This window comes from Crocuta crocuta, unplaced genomic scaffold (genome assembly GCF_008692635.1).
Source record: "Crocuta crocuta isolate KB4526 unplaced genomic scaffold, BGI_CrCroc_1.0 scaffold675, whole genome shotgun sequence".
Lineage (NCBI taxonomy): Eukaryota > Metazoa > Chordata > Mammalia > Carnivora > Hyaenidae > Crocuta > Crocuta crocuta.
In genome coordinates this window covers 3,285,963-3,304,660 of record NW_027528796.1, presented here as the reverse complement: position 1 = coordinate 3,304,660, position 18,698 = coordinate 3,285,963, and the positions used below count along the sequence as shown (strand labels likewise).

At 52.2% G+C, this 18,698-nt stretch overlaps 1 protein-coding gene across 1 annotated transcript in view; it reads left to right on the top strand.

The window, feature by feature from the left end:
* Positions 1-18,698, top strand: part of SLC37A1 (solute carrier family 37 member 1) — a 72,820-nt gene that overhangs the window by 13,600 nt on the left and 40,522 nt on the right. The window contains exons 3-4 of the mRNA XM_077755452.1: positions 2,773-3,009; positions 13,967-14,048. Coding sequence (XP_077611578.1) covers positions 2,954-3,009; positions 13,967-14,048 — 138 coding nt within the window. The 5' untranslated portion in view covers positions 2,773-2,953. The remainder of the gene's footprint in view (positions 1-2,772; positions 3,010-13,966; positions 14,049-18,698) is intronic.

The window sequence follows — 18,698 nt, the reverse complement described above, 5'->3', positions numbered from 1 at the left end:
TCCTCCATCTCTCATGTGGAACGGAGCCTTCAAAGTCCAGACCCCGGAAAGTATTTTCTCTGGGAAGGAAGCTGTATTTGTTCTCTCCCCTCCCCTCCTCTCTCTCTCCCAAGAAAAGAAAAAAAACTTTTTTTTAGGGGAGGGGCATGCACTTCCCGAATCTTTGTTGTTTACAGCCTCGCTCACTTCTGGAAGGACCCTTTCCGTGTACTCTTCCCATCAGCCCCTTTCAGCCTCCTTGCTTGTGCCTGGACAGGGCGCACTGAGCGCCTGCGGGGGCCCCCAGGGCAGGGCCCGCGTCCCCTCAGGTCGCTCCTCTCCTGGCTGGCTGGGCTGGGCTCTTCCAGAAGGTGGGTGTAAACGTGCCCGTGACAGATTTTCACGGGGCTGTTGGGGGGAAGGGGGTCCTGAAGCTGTTGTCCTTGATGATGGAATGACACTGGATATCTGACTTCTGTCCCCAACATGGAGCTCTAGGGGCGCCTGTAAAGAACGACCGGGGGGCGGGGGGAGCGTGGTCTCCTTTTTATGTGATTGGGCTGCATGCCAAACACAGGGTGTCAAGCAAGAGCTCTGCCTCCTGTGCTCTCTGGACGGGCCGGCCTGGGGGAAGTGAAGTAGGAGGGGTCGGGCTGAAAGCACCTGGACCTGAATTTGCCCAGTGTCCAGCGCACCCGCGAGCGGCCTGTTCTGCTGTGCTCCGTAGAAGGGAGCGCGTGCCTCACCGTGGTTACCGGAGTCCTCACCGGGGACCCCAGAGGGCTCGGCCAGCTCTCCCCGGAGTGCTTCCCAGTGGGCACAGCCCGGGCTCCAGATGAAGGAGCCTCATTAATTGACCTCGTAACATCCCGCGTGTAAAATCACCCCCTTTAGGCAGCTTAACTGCGCTCGCTATGAGAATTATAGCACTTGAACTTGGCTTTCACCCATTTTACAGGGGAAGAACCTGCAGGTGTTTTAAAAAGAAATGGACATTTTTCTTCCCCTGCTGTTTTCCAGTGCCGTCTGGATTTTTTTTTTTTTTTTTTGAAATGACAGGTTTTACCAGAATTGAGGTGGACTGATTGATTGATTCGGAGGGCACTAGAATATTCCTAGACAGGCTGCGCCTGGGAGAAGCGATGTTTGGACAGAGGGAGCGATTGGACTCTGACCACCCTTCTGCAGGCACTGTAAAATTTAAATCAAACCCTTCACCAGGAGCTCATCGTCCCAAAATCGGCTCTCGAAACAGATTTGGGCTCAAGCAGAGGCGCACTCATCTTGCACAGAGTTTCAGGAAAATATTTTGTAAATCCAGATTTTGAGCAAAAACATTTTTGAAACATTTGTAGAGATTCATTTAACACATCTCTTGGGCACCGGCTGTGTGCTGAGTTCTAAACCTCAGTCACAGGAGGGGGGGAGGTGGCCCCCTGCGTCCTGGTCTCCCTCATCCGGATTCACAAGAACACCGGCTGCTATTTACTGAACATCTTCTGCACCAGGCCCTGTGCGCAGGGCTTTCCGTGGCTCATCTCCTGTCCCCTTCATAACGACCCTAGAATATAGGTGCCACTGTCCCTGTCTTTTAGCGGGGGGCCGCAAGGGAGCAGACAACTTGAGTGGTGCCGAGGATCACCCAGCCCCGGGGGGGTGGGGGCGCAGCAGGCTGGCGGAAGCTGGGGTCTAGTTCTGGCTGGAGTTCGCACGCCTCTCCACTGCCTCCCTGAGAGAGAGATGGAGGGGCCAGGGTTGGGGCTTCTGGGATGAAAACGCAGCAAGGAATTTGAATTTTTTGCGGAGGTCATGCAGGGAGATCCTTGAAGAAGGTTGTGGGGGGAGGAGGGAGGGCTGGAATGAACGAGGGGGGCCCCAGGCACTGACTTCCTTGGAGTGCTCCGCCTCTGTACTATTTGCTTTGCTTGTCTGTTAAGGAAGTCGCTTGAAGGTGTTAAATAAATTTCAGCCACTTTAGATTGAGATTAATGTTTACTCATAGTAGCTTTCTTTGAAAAATTATATAACCGGTGAATTTTTGGCTAAGTATTAAGATAGAACAAGCCATGGTCCTACACGCACCGTGGACGGTGTTATTTAATGCGTTGGGCCAAAGGACTCCTTGTTGGCAAGCAGGGGATAGACTGGAAAATGCCACAAGTCATGAGGTTGGCTTTGGGACAGGGGACAGGCCTCCCTGGTGTGCTGGGGGCCCTGAGGTGGCTGCAGGAGATGAGAAACGGAGAGGCAGATCCAGTCGAGTTCCTTCCCATGGCGTTAGATGCATTTCCATTCAATTGCAAGGCCACAGTTGGTGATGGGTCTGTCCAGGCCTGCGTCCCTCTCTGGTAGTGTGGCTCAGACATGGCCTGGTGCACAGTGGGTGGCATCGAGCGCGTCCGGGGCCCTGGCACGCTCTGGTAGTTGAGCACACGGAGTAGGCACTGGGCACACACGGGCTTTGTGGGAAGGTCCACGTCGGCTCTGAATAGTACCGTGGTTAAGCGCGCGGGGGGTTGATCCGTAGATGGCTCCCACGTGGAGACGAGCCCTGGCCGCCTTGTTCCTCATCATCAGACCATCCGGGGAGAGTCACTTCTGTGATCTTTGAGCCAGCCGTCCCCGAGGGCTTGCGCCCGCCTCGTAGCACTCGTGGTGGGAGCCCCCTGTCGTGCGGACATCCCGCGTTGCCGTGGGCCGGCCGGCAGCCGTACGGGGTGTTCCTTCAGCCGGGGACCCCTCCAGTGCCCTGGTCAGCACCGCCCACCCTTCAACTCCTCCTTCTCCTTGTAGAGAGCCGGGCCTCTGCCGGACGGACGAGGCGGGCAGCCGGGACCCAGCAGGACACCTCGACGCACTTCCAGACCCCGAGAGCCGCGGGGCCAGAGGGAAACGCTGGGAGCCAGGCCAGTGACCTGTTTATGAAGCACCCTGTCTGTCTTGTGACCAGAGCCCCGTGGTCAGCGCGACGTAAATGGCTCCGCTCCCTGCCGGCATTCGCTTCATCATCTCCTTCTCCCGGGACCAGTGGTGAGTGCTGGTGCGCTGTGCGGGTGACACCGCATGGCTGGTGGCATTAGAAAGGGCGCGGGGGGGGGGGGGGGGCGGGTGCTGGCCTCCCTGCGACTGTCGAATGGCCCGTCAGCGGTGGGAGCTGTGACCAGGGCTGTTGCTAACCCGTCCTCCATCTTTGGTTCCGGGGGTGCCAGAGACTGTTTGGACTCTCTCACCGTCGTCAGAACTTTCTGTAATAACCACAGTCTCCACAGGAAAATGGCCGCTGGCTACTCTAAGGACTCTAAGGGTGAACTCAGTATGTTAACTCGGAACTCAGAGAGCGACTTAGCTGGGGCAGAACCGGCTGGGAGGAAATGAAACGTAAACAGGTTAGATGCGGATCTGTCCTGAGAACAGCCTCTCCTTGCGTGCTCTGACAGTCCTCACGGTGGGTTCAGGAGCCCCACGCTCCTTGGAGGAAGAAGAGGGTGAGGGCAGTCTAGAGCCAGGCTCTCCATCCTCCAGCCCACCCTCTCAAAGGTTTCTCTTCCCTGCTGATCTCTATTGGGAAGGAACAAGTTTTCCTCTACCCTCTTAGGTTCTTTCTCAGGGGGCATGCAAATTAAACTACAAAAGACAAATGTGATCACATGTATATGGGAGGTTGCAGAGAGCTGGGACTCCAAAGGGCTTATTTGCCATCTTAATAAAGGAAGAGGAAGAAGAGAAGGCATGTGTGGGGAAAACAAATGACTTTCTGGAAAGGTGAAATGGGCCCTTACGGGAATAGGGGGAAGACACAATGGTGTTGCGGCCCCGCCTCTTCAAGCGTGCTGTGGCTACTTCTCATGTCCAGTAAGAAGGGTCATCTCCCCTGTTTGTGCCCAGGGAGGGTTTTATGACAGTTGAGTTGTCCTAGGTGGCTGTGCTTTTAGGCAGGTAAGAGATTTCCAGAACTCAAATGCCATCTCCTCAGAATAGTTCTTATGCCATAGTGCTATATTCTGGACCCTTCTTCTCTGCTGCAAAGGCCCACTGGTGGCCGTCACACCCTTCCCGGCTTCTCGGGCCCCTGCCGGTTGGTGGGCACCCACGGGGCCTCAGGTGTGACTGCAGACATCTGCCTCCTTCCAGAGTGGTCCCCTTGTCAGCTCATTTCATACCAGTAACCCCACCACAAGCCTTTAGACACTCTTCATCCCCTCGGTGCTGGTCTTCCATTTCTTTGTCTGTTTTGTGACTCTGTTTTGGCATCGTTTTTAAACTCCCAGAAGAAAATTATAAGAATATTACAAAGAACTCCTGTATGTCACAAGTGTTTTTCTTTCTTCAGGTTGAGGCAGGGGTAGAGCAGAGCCCCTCACTCTTTAGCAGGTGAGGCACCCTGGGAACTTGCTAAAGTGCACTGCTGACTCGGGAGGCCTGGAGTGGGGCCCGAGAATCCGCATCCCCCAGGGGAGGCAAGGGTATAAAGTATCTGCTCCATCTCTGCCTCAGACATGCTCTTTGACCTTCAAAAGTTGAACCTCTCCTTGGGGCGCCTGGGTGGCTTAGTCGGTTAAGCGTCCGACTTTCGCTTAGGTCATGATCTCGCGGTTCATGGGTTCGAGCCCCGCGTCGGGCTCTGTGCTGACTGCCAGCTCAGAGCCTGGAGCCTGTTTCAGTCTGTGACTCCCTCTCTCTCTGACCCTCCCCTGCTCACGCTGTCTCTCTCTCTCTCTCTCCCCTAGAAATAAATAAAAATTTAAAAAAAAAAAAGTTGAACCTCTCCAGACCCAGCTTCCTTCCCTGTGAAAGGAGAGAGCTGGCTTTAACCTTCCTCCGAAGGGCTTTACGTTTTTCTCCCAACATGCATTGCCCTTGCTAACAGCACCTTGATCTCTTTTGGGGACCTGACTTCCCTCCTGCGTGTACAGCAGCCCACAGGCTGGCTGGGTCCCTGGACCCGGAGGGGGGGCCCTCACAACCAGCCAAGGGGGCCTTGGGCTTCACGCAGGATAGAAATCAAACATGAGCCGAGAGGAAGTAATAAACACTCTATTAAAAATAAAGAGAGAGGGGCACCTGGGTGGCTTAGTCGGTTAAGCGTCCGACTTTTGCTTAGGTCACGATCGCGTGGTTCGTGGGTTCGAGTCCCGTGTCGGGCTCTGTGCTGACTGCCAGCTCAGAGCCTGGAGCCTGTTTCAGTCTGTGTCTGAAAATACGCACACATCTGTGCACGCACACCCACGCATACGCACACACATACGCACGCGCGTTTATCCAACAGCCCTCTCTCTCTGACCCTCCCCTGCTCACGCTGTCTCTCTCTCTCTCTCTCCTAGAAATAAATAAAACATTAAAAAAAAAATAGTGTGGACACAGAGCATTTGAGAGACTCGGAAAGGAAAGAGGAGGGACTCTCCTGTTTGCTTGGGGCCTGGGGTTTGTATTCGTGGTGGTCTGATGCCTGTGTCTTCTCATAATCCAGGACAAAGACACAGGTGGTGCTTAGGTGTCACCCACAAGTCACTGACGCCCGGGGGCCAGGGATCTGGGTGAGTCAGTAGTCTTGGAAAAGTGTTCATGACGTTCATGACCCCGCCCAGTCACACCTTAGATGTTATCTGCTGTGCTGGAAGAAGACTCCAAAGAAATCATTAACTTCTTGACCTTCTCAAGGAGATCTAGTATCCGTTCTGTAACAGATGTGTAAGGCGGGGGTGTAGGTCTTAGCAAAAAAAAATAGAAACCATAAAAAGACTGAAAAAAGCAGTTTTTATGGGGTCCCTCTAGTTCCCCTGTCTCAGTAGGTGGGTAAGTCTCAGGCTTCCAGGCCCGTTAGGGTGGCCAGTGGAGCCCTTTGAGGCCCTGTTCCCATCCAGCCCACGTCCCCCAGGACACAGGATAGGACCCAGGATGGGCTACTGGTCTCTCTCCTGGGACATTCAGTCTTTTATTATCATTTTTTAATGTTTATTTATTTTTGAGAGACAGAGCATGAGTTGCAGGGGAGGGGCATAGAGAGAGGGAGACACAGGATCCACAGCAGCTCCAGGCTCTGAGCTGTCAGCACAGAGCCCAGCATGGGGTTTGAACCTACGAACCGTGAGATCATGACCTAAGCCGAAGTGGGATGCTCAACTGATCCCCCCAGGCGCCCCTGGGACATTGGGTCTTGAGGGTCTTGAGCAGAGTGAGCCTCGGACAGAAGTACTGCTGAAATGCAGCAGTCCAGCTGGGGGCCAGGGCTCAGCTAGCAGACGTATCTTCAGATTTTGCCTCATTTGCTTCTCCCTCCCTACCCCCTCCCTGTGTGTTTTTGTGTGTATGTGTGTGTAGATGTGTAGATGGATGTATGTGCACACACACATTTTTTTCCTGAATCATTTGAGAGTAATTTGCAGACATTATGCCTTTTTATATCTAAATCTATCAGTGTGTACTTCCTGTGAATAAGACCTTTTCATGTAACTGGGCATGAAGATCAAAATCAAGAAACTTAACGTGGGTGTGACGCCATTATCTAGTCCACAGTCCATGTCCAAAAATTGTATCAGACTTCCCACAGTATCTTCTCTAGCTTCCCCTGGTACAGGGTCCCATCCAGAACCAGTGGTGTTCAGTTGTGCTGTGGCTTTAACCTCAATCTGTTTCTTGACCTTCCTTCATCCTTCATGACCTTGATATTTTTCAGGAGTACAAGCCATTTATTTTATAGACTGATGCTTGTTTGGGGTGTCTGGTACTTCTTCATGATCGCGTTCAGTTAATGCTGTTTTTGTCGGAAATACCGCAGAAGGGAGACAGCTCATCACTGGTGGCGAAAGAGCTACCAATGTGTGTGGAGGAGGGAGGGGCTGAAGGGATCAGCTGGTGCTGGCCTGGAAGCAAAGTTGTCGGGAAGGACTGGGGAGAAGATGGGGGGGGACACAGCAATAGATACGTGTGTTTGTGTGTATGTGTGTGTGTGCGTGTGTGTTGTGTGCTGTGGCGTGTGTGTGTTGTGTGCCGCCTGTGCGAGGCGAGGACTGTCTGTGTCCTGTGTGTGCCACGTGCCCCGTGCCTGCCTGCTGAGAGGCCCTGGGAACGGCATCAGCTCAGCAACACTGAGCACACCCGGTGCTGAATCTTGGCTTCTACATGCCGTTTCCCGCCGAGGGGGCCAGGCGTCCTTGGAGACCGGGCTGCTGTCAGGACTGGGGCAAGTCAGATGAGCCTGGACTATTTTGTACCGGAAAGGAAGTGTTTAAAAATGAAGGGGCCCTCACTGGCTAAATCTGGAGTGATTTGAGATTTAAAGTAAATGATACAGGGGGCGCCCGGGTGGCTCAGTCGGTTGAGCGTCCAACCCTTGATTTCGGCTCAAGTTACGATTCCAGGGTCATGATGTTGAGTCCCTCCATGCTCAGCATGGAGCCTGCTTGAGAGTCAACCTCTCTCTCTCTCTCTCTCTTTCTGCCCCCCCCCGCTCATATGCATATGTTCTCAAAAAAAAAAAAGAGAAATGATACAAGTATGGATTATAGCCCATTGGCTAAACTGAGCATCTGATGAGTGCACACTGCCATAAATAACTGAATGCACATGGGGGAGAAAGGAACCCCCCCCCACCAAGTGTAATGCCAGCCGCTAAGTAGAGCAGCAGAGCCCACGCTGGCACGCCGCCGTTCATGACCCTCAGGACCACTACTTCAAGCCAGAAGCCGCAGTGGACACACATCGTTGAGGAGGTTGGAGGAACAGCATGGCCCGTAATCCCCACAGACCCCCTATTAGTTACTTAGAGGAAGTATAGCTTCCCTGAGGGACAGACGGGCTGACTGCCCCTTCACCAAGCGGTCATTGCTAACGCCACCGATGCCCTGTCTCTGCTTTAGGGGCCCTGGAAAGGACTCCCGTCACAGCTGTGTGGGGTTTTGTTGTTTCCAGACTAAGTCTTTGGACTCATGTCTGTGCCAAATCCTATTGCTCAGGGACTCTCATCCAGAGCATTCGTTTATGGTTATTTGCATATGACTCAGGTAGATAACAAACAGAGGACACAGATTCCGGCCAGCCGGAATCTCAGAATCTCGGGTGGATGCAGGCCGCCGCCCGCCTGGGAACACCTGCAATATTCAAGAACGTGTCCGCCCTGAGGTGGACACCTGTCCTGTGCTGTCACTGCCGAGACGCGCCCTGGTTTTGCTAGAAACGTGCTATTCACCCCACACTGATCTTGGGGTCCTGATAAGAGCCAACAGGGCTGCGTCAGACATCACACAAAAGCAGGCAGAACAGCCAGGAATGACAGTGCCCTGCGGTTCATTGGTAAGGTACCTGCTTAATGTCCACGAGCCTACGTGTAACACTAAACAAAAGCAAAAGTATGGGACAGTATCCGTTCCCTAAAGCCGCTGTGACAAAGGACCGCAAACTGTACGGCTTCTAACAGCAGAAATTCACCCTTGCCGGACGGGAGGCCGGAGTCAGAGACCCAGATGTCGGCGGGTCCGCAGCCTCCGGGGAGGGGCCCTTCCGGCCTCTCCCGGCTTCCGAGGTGGCTGGCAGCCCTCAGCCTGGCTCTGCCTCTGCGGTCGCATGGCCCCTGCCCTGCCCCTCCGGTGCCTTCACACCGCCTTCTGTAAGGATTCCAGTCCTTGGACTTGGGATCTCATTGGACTTTGGTGGCACATGAGCTAGGCATGACCTCAACTAATTACAGCCCCAGGACTCTGTTTCCAGATAAGGTCACATTCTGAGGTTTTTGGATGGACTTGAAGTGGGGGGGAGGGGACATTATTCAACCCAGTCCAAAATGGATAATAGAAAACAAATACCACCCACAATCGTGTTTCATAAATGATAAAGCCGGAAGATGCGGATAGAATTACAAAGCGGGAAGAGGAATCGGGAGGGCTGCGTAGGACCCAGGTCCCAGAACCCCGGGTCGCCTGGAGGAAGCCAAGCGTCCGCTCCCTCGCCGGGACAGGCGTCTTGACGCGGCTGCTGTGCTCTGACCTTCTGGAAGGGGAAAAGTGGAGCTCCCAGCTGGGCCTTCCCCTCCCCAAGTCCTGTGTAAACAAGAGGAGGAGAGGAAGGGAGTGAGGCCGGTGGGCCCTAACACTGGCTGCGTGAAAGATACGGCCTTCGTTTTTGGGAGACACAGATTCCGTGTCCAGGAAGATTCCCGCTTGCTGTGCGTGTTCACCCTTCGCCCTGACGGCGGGACGGCCTCTCAGAGGACCCTCCCAGCCTGTCGGCAGGTACCCTCCCCAAAGGGGCTGACGCACCGAGAAAAACTCAGTTCAGTCCAGAAGTGCGTACGGCTCCCCTCTGCGCCCTTGCCCTCATGGGACATCCCCCCAGCGAGGGGCAGTGGGGAACCACCTTCCCCCGCCCGCCGGGCCCTGCGCTGGTGAGCGCCCCTGTAGAACTGCTGGTTGGGGAAGGAGGCGGCGCGGGGAGTGAAGGTGGAGGCCCAGGGAGGGGCCAGTAGCCTCCGGGTGGAGGGTGGAGGTCCCGGTTGTGCACTAGGTCCCAGTAACCTGGACAGACTGCACCACCTAGGAATACAGGGCAGGGTGGGCCCTGGGGCTCTGCAGACCTTATCCGGACCTGCAGAGGAGCTCTTCGTGTCTGGGTTTATTTATTCTATTCAATCAACACGTTCCCGTGTTTAATAAAAGTCAAGTGTTTGTAAGTAGAATGTTTATGTCTGGGTAGAGAGCAGAGAGCGTGGACTCCGAGGCCCGGTGCAGTAGGGCCGCTCCGTTGAAACCCTGAGCCGGGTGACGACAACATTCCGATTTCCCCTGGCTGGTAACACCCCTGTGAGCCCGTGCCGTGCAGCACCCTCGAGGGCTCCGGGTTCTTCTCTCAGACTCTGGTCCGGCGGGTGCTGGAGCCGACCCCGTCCCGGAACTCGGTTCCTACTCCCTGTGGGGACTGGAGACGGGAACCCCGGGCCCAGGTGGGGGCAGGCCGGGTCCCTGTGGACGCGCAGCCCTGCCTTGCCCCCTTCTGTCCGTAGGTAACTACCCGCCGAAGCGGACGCGCTCTTGGAAACTCACCGGCCTCTTGAGGCCAGAACAGGCGGGTTCTCCAGGGGTTGGGGCGCTGCCTCCCGAAACGAGGGGCCTGCCCGGCCGTCCTGCTCCTCTTCCTGGCTCACCTCTTGCCAAATACCCTTCCTGCTCACCTGTCTTCCTCTCTGAGAAATACTTTTCTAGAAAGTGGTTCAAACTCTCCGCTGGAAGGAAATCTTATCTTCTTACGCAACTGTCTTCTTTTCTTGACTCTCTGATTCGGATTCATTTCCATCTTCCTCTTGATCTGCTTTCCTCATTCGCCGAGAAGGCCAGCAAGGCTCTAGGCCAGGGTTTCCGGCGTCCATGGCCTTGAGCGCCGCGCGCCTGCCTCACTGACTGTCTCGCGGAGGTCACTGAGGTGTTTGTATTCCTGCCTTGCCGTGTTCTCCAGCAATTCGCGCCGCAGCGAACGCGTAAGGGATAAACGGATCTGAAACGCCCCGGCAGCAGGCTGACATGAAATTTGCAGTTCATTCTGTTACAAACTAGATAATGGTTTCTTTCTGGCTACTTTGCGAATCCTGTTCGTATTCTGCGTCTCAAATTTCTCTTTGGCTGCAGTCATTTTTTTAATGAATATTTAAATAGATTCAATTTGGACAAAGCAAAAGTGGCAGATTTTTTTAACACCGTATTACAGCAATGCATCACTCTGGGACTGAGTGAACAGTATACAGCATAAGGCAAGTTAAAATACATTCAATACAGGGGCACCCGGAGGGCTCAGTCGGCTAAGCGTCCAAATTTGGCTCAGGTCATGATCTCCTGGGTGTGGGTTCGAGCCCCGCGTCGGGCTCTGTGCTGGCAGCTCGGAGCCTGGAGCTGCTTCCGATTCCGTATCTCCCTCTCCCTGCCCCTCCTCCACTTGGGCTCTGTCTCTGTCTCTCACAAATAAAATAAAAACATTTAAAAAAATTAAAGTGCATTAAATACATTAAAATAGAATATGTTTATAGTGTTTTATTTATTTACTTATTTTCATCATGGTAAGTGCCCTCTTAATCTCCATCACCTACTCACCCTTCCCCCCACCCACCTGCCCTCTGACGACCATCCGACTCTAGTTAAGAGTCTGTTTCTTGGTTTGCCTCTCTCTTTTTCTTTACTTGTTTGTTTGTTTCTGAAATTCCACATGTGAGTGAAATCATATGGTATCTGTCTTTCTCTGACTGACCTATTTCACTTAACATTATACTCTCTAGTTCTATTCATGTCCTTGCAGATGGCAAGATTTCACTTTTCTATGGCTGAGTAATATTCCACTGTATATATGTTCCATATCCTTTTTATCCATTCATCAGTTGGTGGACACTTGCGCTGCCTCCATAATTTGGCTCCTGTAGGTGCTGCTACTATAAACATAGGGGTGCACATATCCCTTTGAATTAGTGCTTTTGTATTTGGGAGGTAAATACCCAGTAGTGTGATTACTGGGTCATGGCGTAATTCTATTTTTAACTTCTCAAGGAACCTCCACGCTGTTTTCCAGAGTGGCTGCGCCAGTTTGCATTCCCACCAGCCGTGCACGAGGGTTCCCCTTTCTCTGCATCCTCGCCAACACCTGCTGTTTTTCACATTGTTAATTTTAGCCATCCTGACAGGTGTCAGGTGATATCACAGTGTAGCTTTGATTTGTGTTTCCCTGATGATGAGTGATGTTGAGCATCTTTTCATGTGTCTGTTGGCCATCTGGATGTTTTCTTTGGAGAAATGTCTGTTTATGTCTTCTGCCCATTTTTGAATTGGGGAACTCATTTTTTGGGTGTTGAGTTGTAACAGTTCTTCATATATTTTGGATAGTAACCCTTTATCAGAGATGTCATTTGCAAATATCTTCTCCCATTCGGTAGGTTGCCTTTTAGTTTTCTTCATGGTTTCCTTCATTGTGCGGAAGCTTTTGATTTTGATGTAGTCCCAGTAGTTTATTTTTACTTTTATTGCTTTTGCCTTGGGAGACATATCTAGAAAGATATTGCTGTAACCAATATTGGAGAAATTACTGCCTGTGCTCTCCTCAAGGATTTTTTTTTTTTAAGTTTATTTATTTTGAGAGAGAGAGAGAGAAAGCAGGAGAGGGGTGGGGGCAGAGAGAGAAGAGAGCAGGAATCCCAAGTAGGCTCCACACTGCCAGCAAGAGCCCAATGCGGGGCTCAAACGCAAGAACCGTGAGATCATGACCTGAGCCGAACTTGGACCCTTAACTGACTGAGCCCCCCAGGTGCCCCTCTCTTCAAGGATTTTTATCTCTTCAGGCCAATATCTCTCATGAATATAGATGTGAAAGTCCACAACAAAATATTAGCAAACCGAATCCAACCATAAATCAAAAAAATCATACACCACAATCGAGTGGGATTTATTCCTGGGATGCAGGGTAGTTTGATGTTCAGAAAGCAATCAATGTGATACCTCACATCAATAAAAGAAAGTATAAAAACCATATGATCATTTCAAGGATGCAGAAAAAGTATTTGACAAAGTACAACATCCATTCGTGATGAAAACTCAACAGAGTTGGTCTGAAGGGAACATACCCCAACATCATAAAGGCCATATATGAAAAACCCACAGCAAACCTCATATTCAGCGGGAAGGAACAGAGCTTTTCTCCCAAGGTCAGAAACACAATGGGGATGTCTACTCTCACCACTGCCCTTCAACGAAGTACTGGAAGTCCCTAGTTTCAGTACTCCAACAACAACAAGAAATAAATAAAAGGCATCCAGATTGGTAAGGAAGAAACAAAACTCACTATTTACAAGTGATATGATACTATATATAGAAAACCTAAAAGAGTCCACCAAAACTCTACTAGAACTGATAAATGAATTCAGTATAGTTGTAGGATACAAGATCGATGCACAGAAATCTATTGCACTTCTTTTTTTTTAGCGTAATTAGAGCATTTTATTTATTTATTTTTATTTTAGAAAGAGTGCATGAGTGGGGAAGAGGAGAACAGAGGTAGAGAGAGATAACCCCAAGTAAGCTCCATGCCCAGTGCAGAACCCAAAGCAGAGCTCGATCCCATGACGCTGGGATCCCAACCTGAACCAAAATCAAGAGTTGGACACATAATGGACTGAACCACCCAGGTGCCCCTGTTGTATTTCTATGTGCTAATAATGAAGCGGCAGAAAGTGAAATTAAGAAAACAAATCCATTTACAAATGTACCCAAACCAATAAAATGTCAAGGAATAAACTTAACTAAGGAGGTGAAACGCCTGAAAACTATGAAACATTTACAAAAGAAATTCAAAATGGTGCAGAGAAATGGAAAGTTATTCCACGCTCCTGAATCGGAAAAACATCGTTAACACGTCTTTACTACTCAAAGCAACCAATAGACTCAGTGCAAACCCTATCAGATACCAAGAGCGTTCTTCACAGACCTAGAACAAATAATCCTAAAATGCATGTGGAACCACAAAAGACCCTAAATAGCCAAAGCACTCTTGAAAAAGAAAAACCTGGAGGCATCATAATCCCAGATTTCAGGATCCACTACAGACTGTAGTCACCAAAACAGCGCAGTCCTGGCACAAAAACAGACACATAGATCAATGGGACAGAACAGAAAACCCAGAAATAAATCCACGATCTTACAGTCAATTAATCTTCAACAAAGGAGGCAAGAATATGCAATGGAAAAAAAGACCGTCTCTTCAACAAGTGGTGCTGGGAAAACTGGACAGCGACATGCAGAAGAATAAACCTGGACCACTTTCTCACACCACACACACAAATAAACTCAAAACTAAACATGAGACCTGACACCATCAAAATCCTGGAAGAGAACACAGGCAGGAACTTCCTCTGACACAGCCCCTAGCAATATTTCCTAGATATGTCTCCTGAGGCAAGGGAACTATAATGTATTCCTAATGCATCTTCTGTTATTTTATGTCACCTCCCTACCTCTGTTCTGTATTTCAGGTACAGAGCCTTCATTTTTATTTTGACATTTTTGCTGTATGCAAGTTTCCACTTATCCCGAAAGCCTATCAGCATAGTGAAGGTAAGAAATCATAAAAAGCACCTCGTTTCCTATCCTGTCTATAAATTCTGTAAGGAACTAGCTACTTTAGGAATCGGTTTGGGAGCGGGGGAGGGGATGGGGGAGGGTGGTGAGACCAATGGAGAAAATGATGGTTTAGAAGCAAGTTCTCCTCCTTGGTTTCTGTTTTCTGAAATGAACATCTTCAAAATGTTTTTAGGGTTTGTAACTTTAGAGGCGCCCTGTTAGCTGACAGTTGTAGATTTCTAAAGCTTAATTCAATATTTATTCTGTCCTGCGTGAATTTCCCCTCCAGATACACCCATTCTGAAATTGTTCCCCAAGGTGCTTCTTCTGTCATTGTGCCCCCATCCTAAGTCTGGCTGTGGGGATGCCCCCTGCCCCCCCCCCACCCCGTTCTCCTTGGAACCCGAGCTTCTGTTTGAGTGATGGGTGTGTGCCGAGTTGTTCAACAGGGCATTTAACTAGACTTCGGGAAAGAAGATTAAAGGCAATCCTACATAATAGCCAGTTAAAACTGTGGAAGGAGCAAGATAATTTTCTTACCCTCATAGAATGACCTCATTTTGCCTGTAGACTGTCAAGGCTTTTGACTCTTGGTTGTAGAAGGAACAAGGAAATTGTCAGCTGTCAAATGATCACTTAGTCAGTGCTCGATTGCCCGCCGCCACACCTTCTGGTCACGGGCAGGGACGCAGATCTGGCACCATAATTCTGACCTTTATAGCCACGCTTCCTCCCTTCCCGCCCAGGGGTGGAGCGCCGGCCTCTCTGTCTTCGGGCGCGTGGGAGCGGGAATGCCGAACACGGCCACTGCTTCTGTGGAGTTTCGTGCTCCCGCCCCCCAGTGATGCCCAGTGGGTGTGAAACAGCATCTGTCTGCCCAGAGGATCCCTCAGTTTCTCTTTGACCCCCAACAAGCAAGAATCTTCCATGCCCTTCGCGTGGCTGGAGTTTAGATATGCCAAGTTTTGATGACCATGGAGGGACAAGAGATAGTGGGATTTGACGCCCCCGACCAGGGGCTCCACAGTCGTACCGAGGACCAGCCGCTGCATTTCGATGCTGCCACTCCTCATCCTCCCTGTTAGGGAAGCACACATACAGTCAATACAGGCAAGTTACAAGAATGGAAGAGACTGTGGGGTGGGGGTTGGGGGGGGTCTCGGTGAGCACCGTGGGGTTGAAAGAACAGGAGTAGATGGGCAGCCTGCTGGGGTTTCAGGATCGACCTTGGGTGGGGGGTGGACGCCTGGAGTAGGGGTGGAGGGTGAGCCCTCACCGGGAAGCCCGCCTGGGGGCCAGAGGCTCCGTGCCAGCACACAGGCAGGGTTGGGCGGGGAGGGGCGGCCGCTGGAGGACTTGGTGGTGGGACAGGACACTCAGACCCGATGCGTTATCAGGAGGGCCCCTGTTGGGTCAGGAAGGGATGTAGCCTTGTGGTGGGGCACCCCACCCCTTCCCCGCCGGGAGCTTGGGGCTTACTGGTGAGGCGGTGCCCCGTCGGCTCCTGTGTGAGAACTGCGTCCATCAGAGTGCCTACTGAGCTGCCCCGCAGGTCAGGGCACCCTGTTCATCCTTGAACAGAGTCCCCACAGCAGGCCTGGGGACCCAGCAGCCCCGTCCCTTCACGCAGGGCAGTGCCAGCTCCGGCGAATTCTGCAGGGCCGCTGCCCTCAACCTCTGTGCCTCAGGGTCTGAGGGCGTGGACCACCTGAGAACATCCGCAGCCTTTCACATGCCGATTTTCAGACTTAGCACCCTCCGTGGGCCTGTCCATGGACATGGACTTGATCGTGCTGATGAGGTTTCTTCTCCTTCTGAGATGGAGGCCCCACTCCCTAGAGCAGCTGAAGCTTTATAACACCTGATGGAGTGTTCACGTGCTTGGGCATTTTCTGTATAAAACTAGAAGTGGGGATGATTCTGGTGACCAAGGAATAGTTTGAATCGTCTGTGGCCTGGATTCCCTAACACATTCTGAACAAACCAAAGTTAAAATATATTTGCTCACCTGGAATTGATCACCAGTGGCTGTGAATTATAAAGCGGTTCACATTCTTTCACATTTGCGGAGTGACAGGACATAGGTCATGTCAGATTTAGGCTACTCTGTTTAGACGTGCCTTTAACCGCTATCGAGACATTTCCTTTTTCCCTGACTTTAGTGGAGCGAAAAGAAAACAAAGGTGACGGTGATGAAGAGCCGGGTATGGAGGGCGTGGCGGGGGGTGGGGTGGGGGCGGCCGCCCCCCACATGCTGCCCAGCCCAGCCTCGGGCCTCAAGGCTGTGTGCTGGCGGGGCCTGCGCTGGGCGCTGGGTGCAGCTGGGGGCTCCGTGCTCCCCACCGCGCCGCCCCCGTGGGCCCCAGCACGCCTGACAGCAGGGGGCTTCTGTGGGGAGCTGCAGGGGGGCCCTGTGCCCCTCGGGAACGGGGACACCCACCCGTCTGAGTGTGAGCGCCCAGCCCCCCCTGCCCACGGGGCCTGTAGGAAGGAAGGTGTGAAACCCTCGGCAGCAGACAGAAGATGCCGGGGAAGCTGGCGACGGCACACACCGTGGGTAGGACGGCCAGTGTCCCGGTGTGCGGGTTTCAACGGGATGCAGCGGTGTCTGGTCTTTTTTTTCTTTTTTTTGTAAGTTCATTTATTTTGAGAGAGAGAGTGAGCATGATTAGAAGAGAGGGAGAAAGAGAGGAAGAGAGAGAATCTGTCAGCGCAGAGCCCGACGTGGGACTCGATCCCACAAACCGTGAGATCATGACCTGAGCCGAGATCGAGTCAGACACTGAACCGACCGAGCCACCCAGGCGCCCCTGCCGCAGTGTCTTTTTAACTGAGCAAAATCTCCCTAGAACGTATGTGGGAAAATGTCCAGGAATTAATGACCGAGAAAAAACTACGCCACCCCGATCGAGTTTCTGTGCTGTTGCATGAGAACAGACCAAGAGGTCAGTAGAAAAGAGCAGAAAACGTGGCGCGGCCGACCGAGGGGGGGACAGTGTAGCGTATTTGGCAAACAGCATGAGCACAGCTGGCCACTCAGCTTCACGAATAAAGTTGAATCTCTGTCTTATAAAAATAAATGGATGCATTAAAGATGCCAGTGTGAACACTGTGCGCATCTTAGAGGTGTGGAGGTGGCAAATCCAAAGGCCGCCGGCCAGAGGGGATGGGGCAGGTCCTTCACAGACCCCGGAGGGCCGGGCGAGAGCAGTCATGAAGGCAAGCGAGAGTGGCACTTGATCGCGTCCCACCCACCGTGTAAATGCTTGTCCTCGTCACGGCAGGGAGAGCAGGGCGACTATCGGGCGCTGGGGATGGGGAGGCAGGGCTCCCACCTTCTGGGGGACATTCTGTGATCACCTTCCGAGATGAAAGAATATGCACCCTTCAGCCCACCCTGAGACCCTCGCTCACTAAATTAAAGCGCCGCCATAGTTAGGAAAATCTGCATAAGCATCTTTACCGTAGCACTGTTTGCAATTTCAAAAAAAAAAGGGGGGGGAGGGGACAAAACCCTGCATATTATGTGAAAGAAAGTTTGGTAAATTGTGGCCAGTCCATATGCTGGTACATGCAACCACTTAAAAGAATGACAGGGGCGCCTGGCTGGCTCAGTCAGAAGAGAGCGCGGTCTCCATCTTGGGGTCATGAGTTCGAGCCCCACATTGGGTGTAGAGATTATGTAAGTAAGTAAACTTTAAAAAATAAACATGAAGAAACAGAACAAGAATTAGTCAGGGCCAGACCATTGACACGGAAAGATTTCAAGAGGTTTTCTGAGAGAGGAGAGTAAGGGGCACTTAAGTCTGTATACAGCGCTCCCGTTTTTGAAAACCACAGGATGCACAGGAGCAGAAAGTCCCCTCCGCCCTTCCGTGCACCTGTGTCGGTGGGCGCGTGCGGGCAGCACCGTCCTGGGGTGTCGGTGGACCCCGCAGACCAGCTGAGCACACACACGTCTCCCACCCCCTTCCCGCTGTTGGCCCATCTCCGGCACTCAAGCTGTTCTAGCAAGTTCCGTGGGCGGGGGGGCTCACCAGCAGCAGCCTGTGCCGCTCTCAGTCCTGGGGCCGGAAGTCCCAGATCAGGGTGGCAGCGAGGGCCGTCCTGCAGACGGCCGCCTCCTGTGGCCTCACGTAGGGGACCTGCTGTCCCCACAGAGGCCCCGCCCCTGCTCCATCACTGGGGGGGGGTTTCAACACAAGAATTTGGGGGAACACAGGCATTCGGACTGCTGCAGGCACCAGAACTTCCCTTTCTCTTTTAGGACTTCTCTGGACAATGCCTTGGCTAGTTCTTTTAACCTAGAGCCGTATAAAAGGAGTGTAAAGGCCTAGTTAAAGCCAGTGGACCCATGCCGCTCTGTGCACCACAGAAAGCTGACCACACGTGTCCCTGCGTGTATACTACGTCCACACTCACATGTCACATGTACACGCATGCATGCGCTCTCTTATCTAAGTGGTGGGATGAATGAGTGTGTGAGGGTCTTGGCTCAAGTTCAAGCCTCAACAACAGCCTTCTGTAAACGTGCGTCCCTGTAAAGACACGTGCGTCTAGGGCTGCGTGGACGTGTGTGCGTAGAACATCGGTGCCTCGGAAAGGCCGTGCTGCCCGCTGGGGGCGGGTACAGCAGGGGAGGGC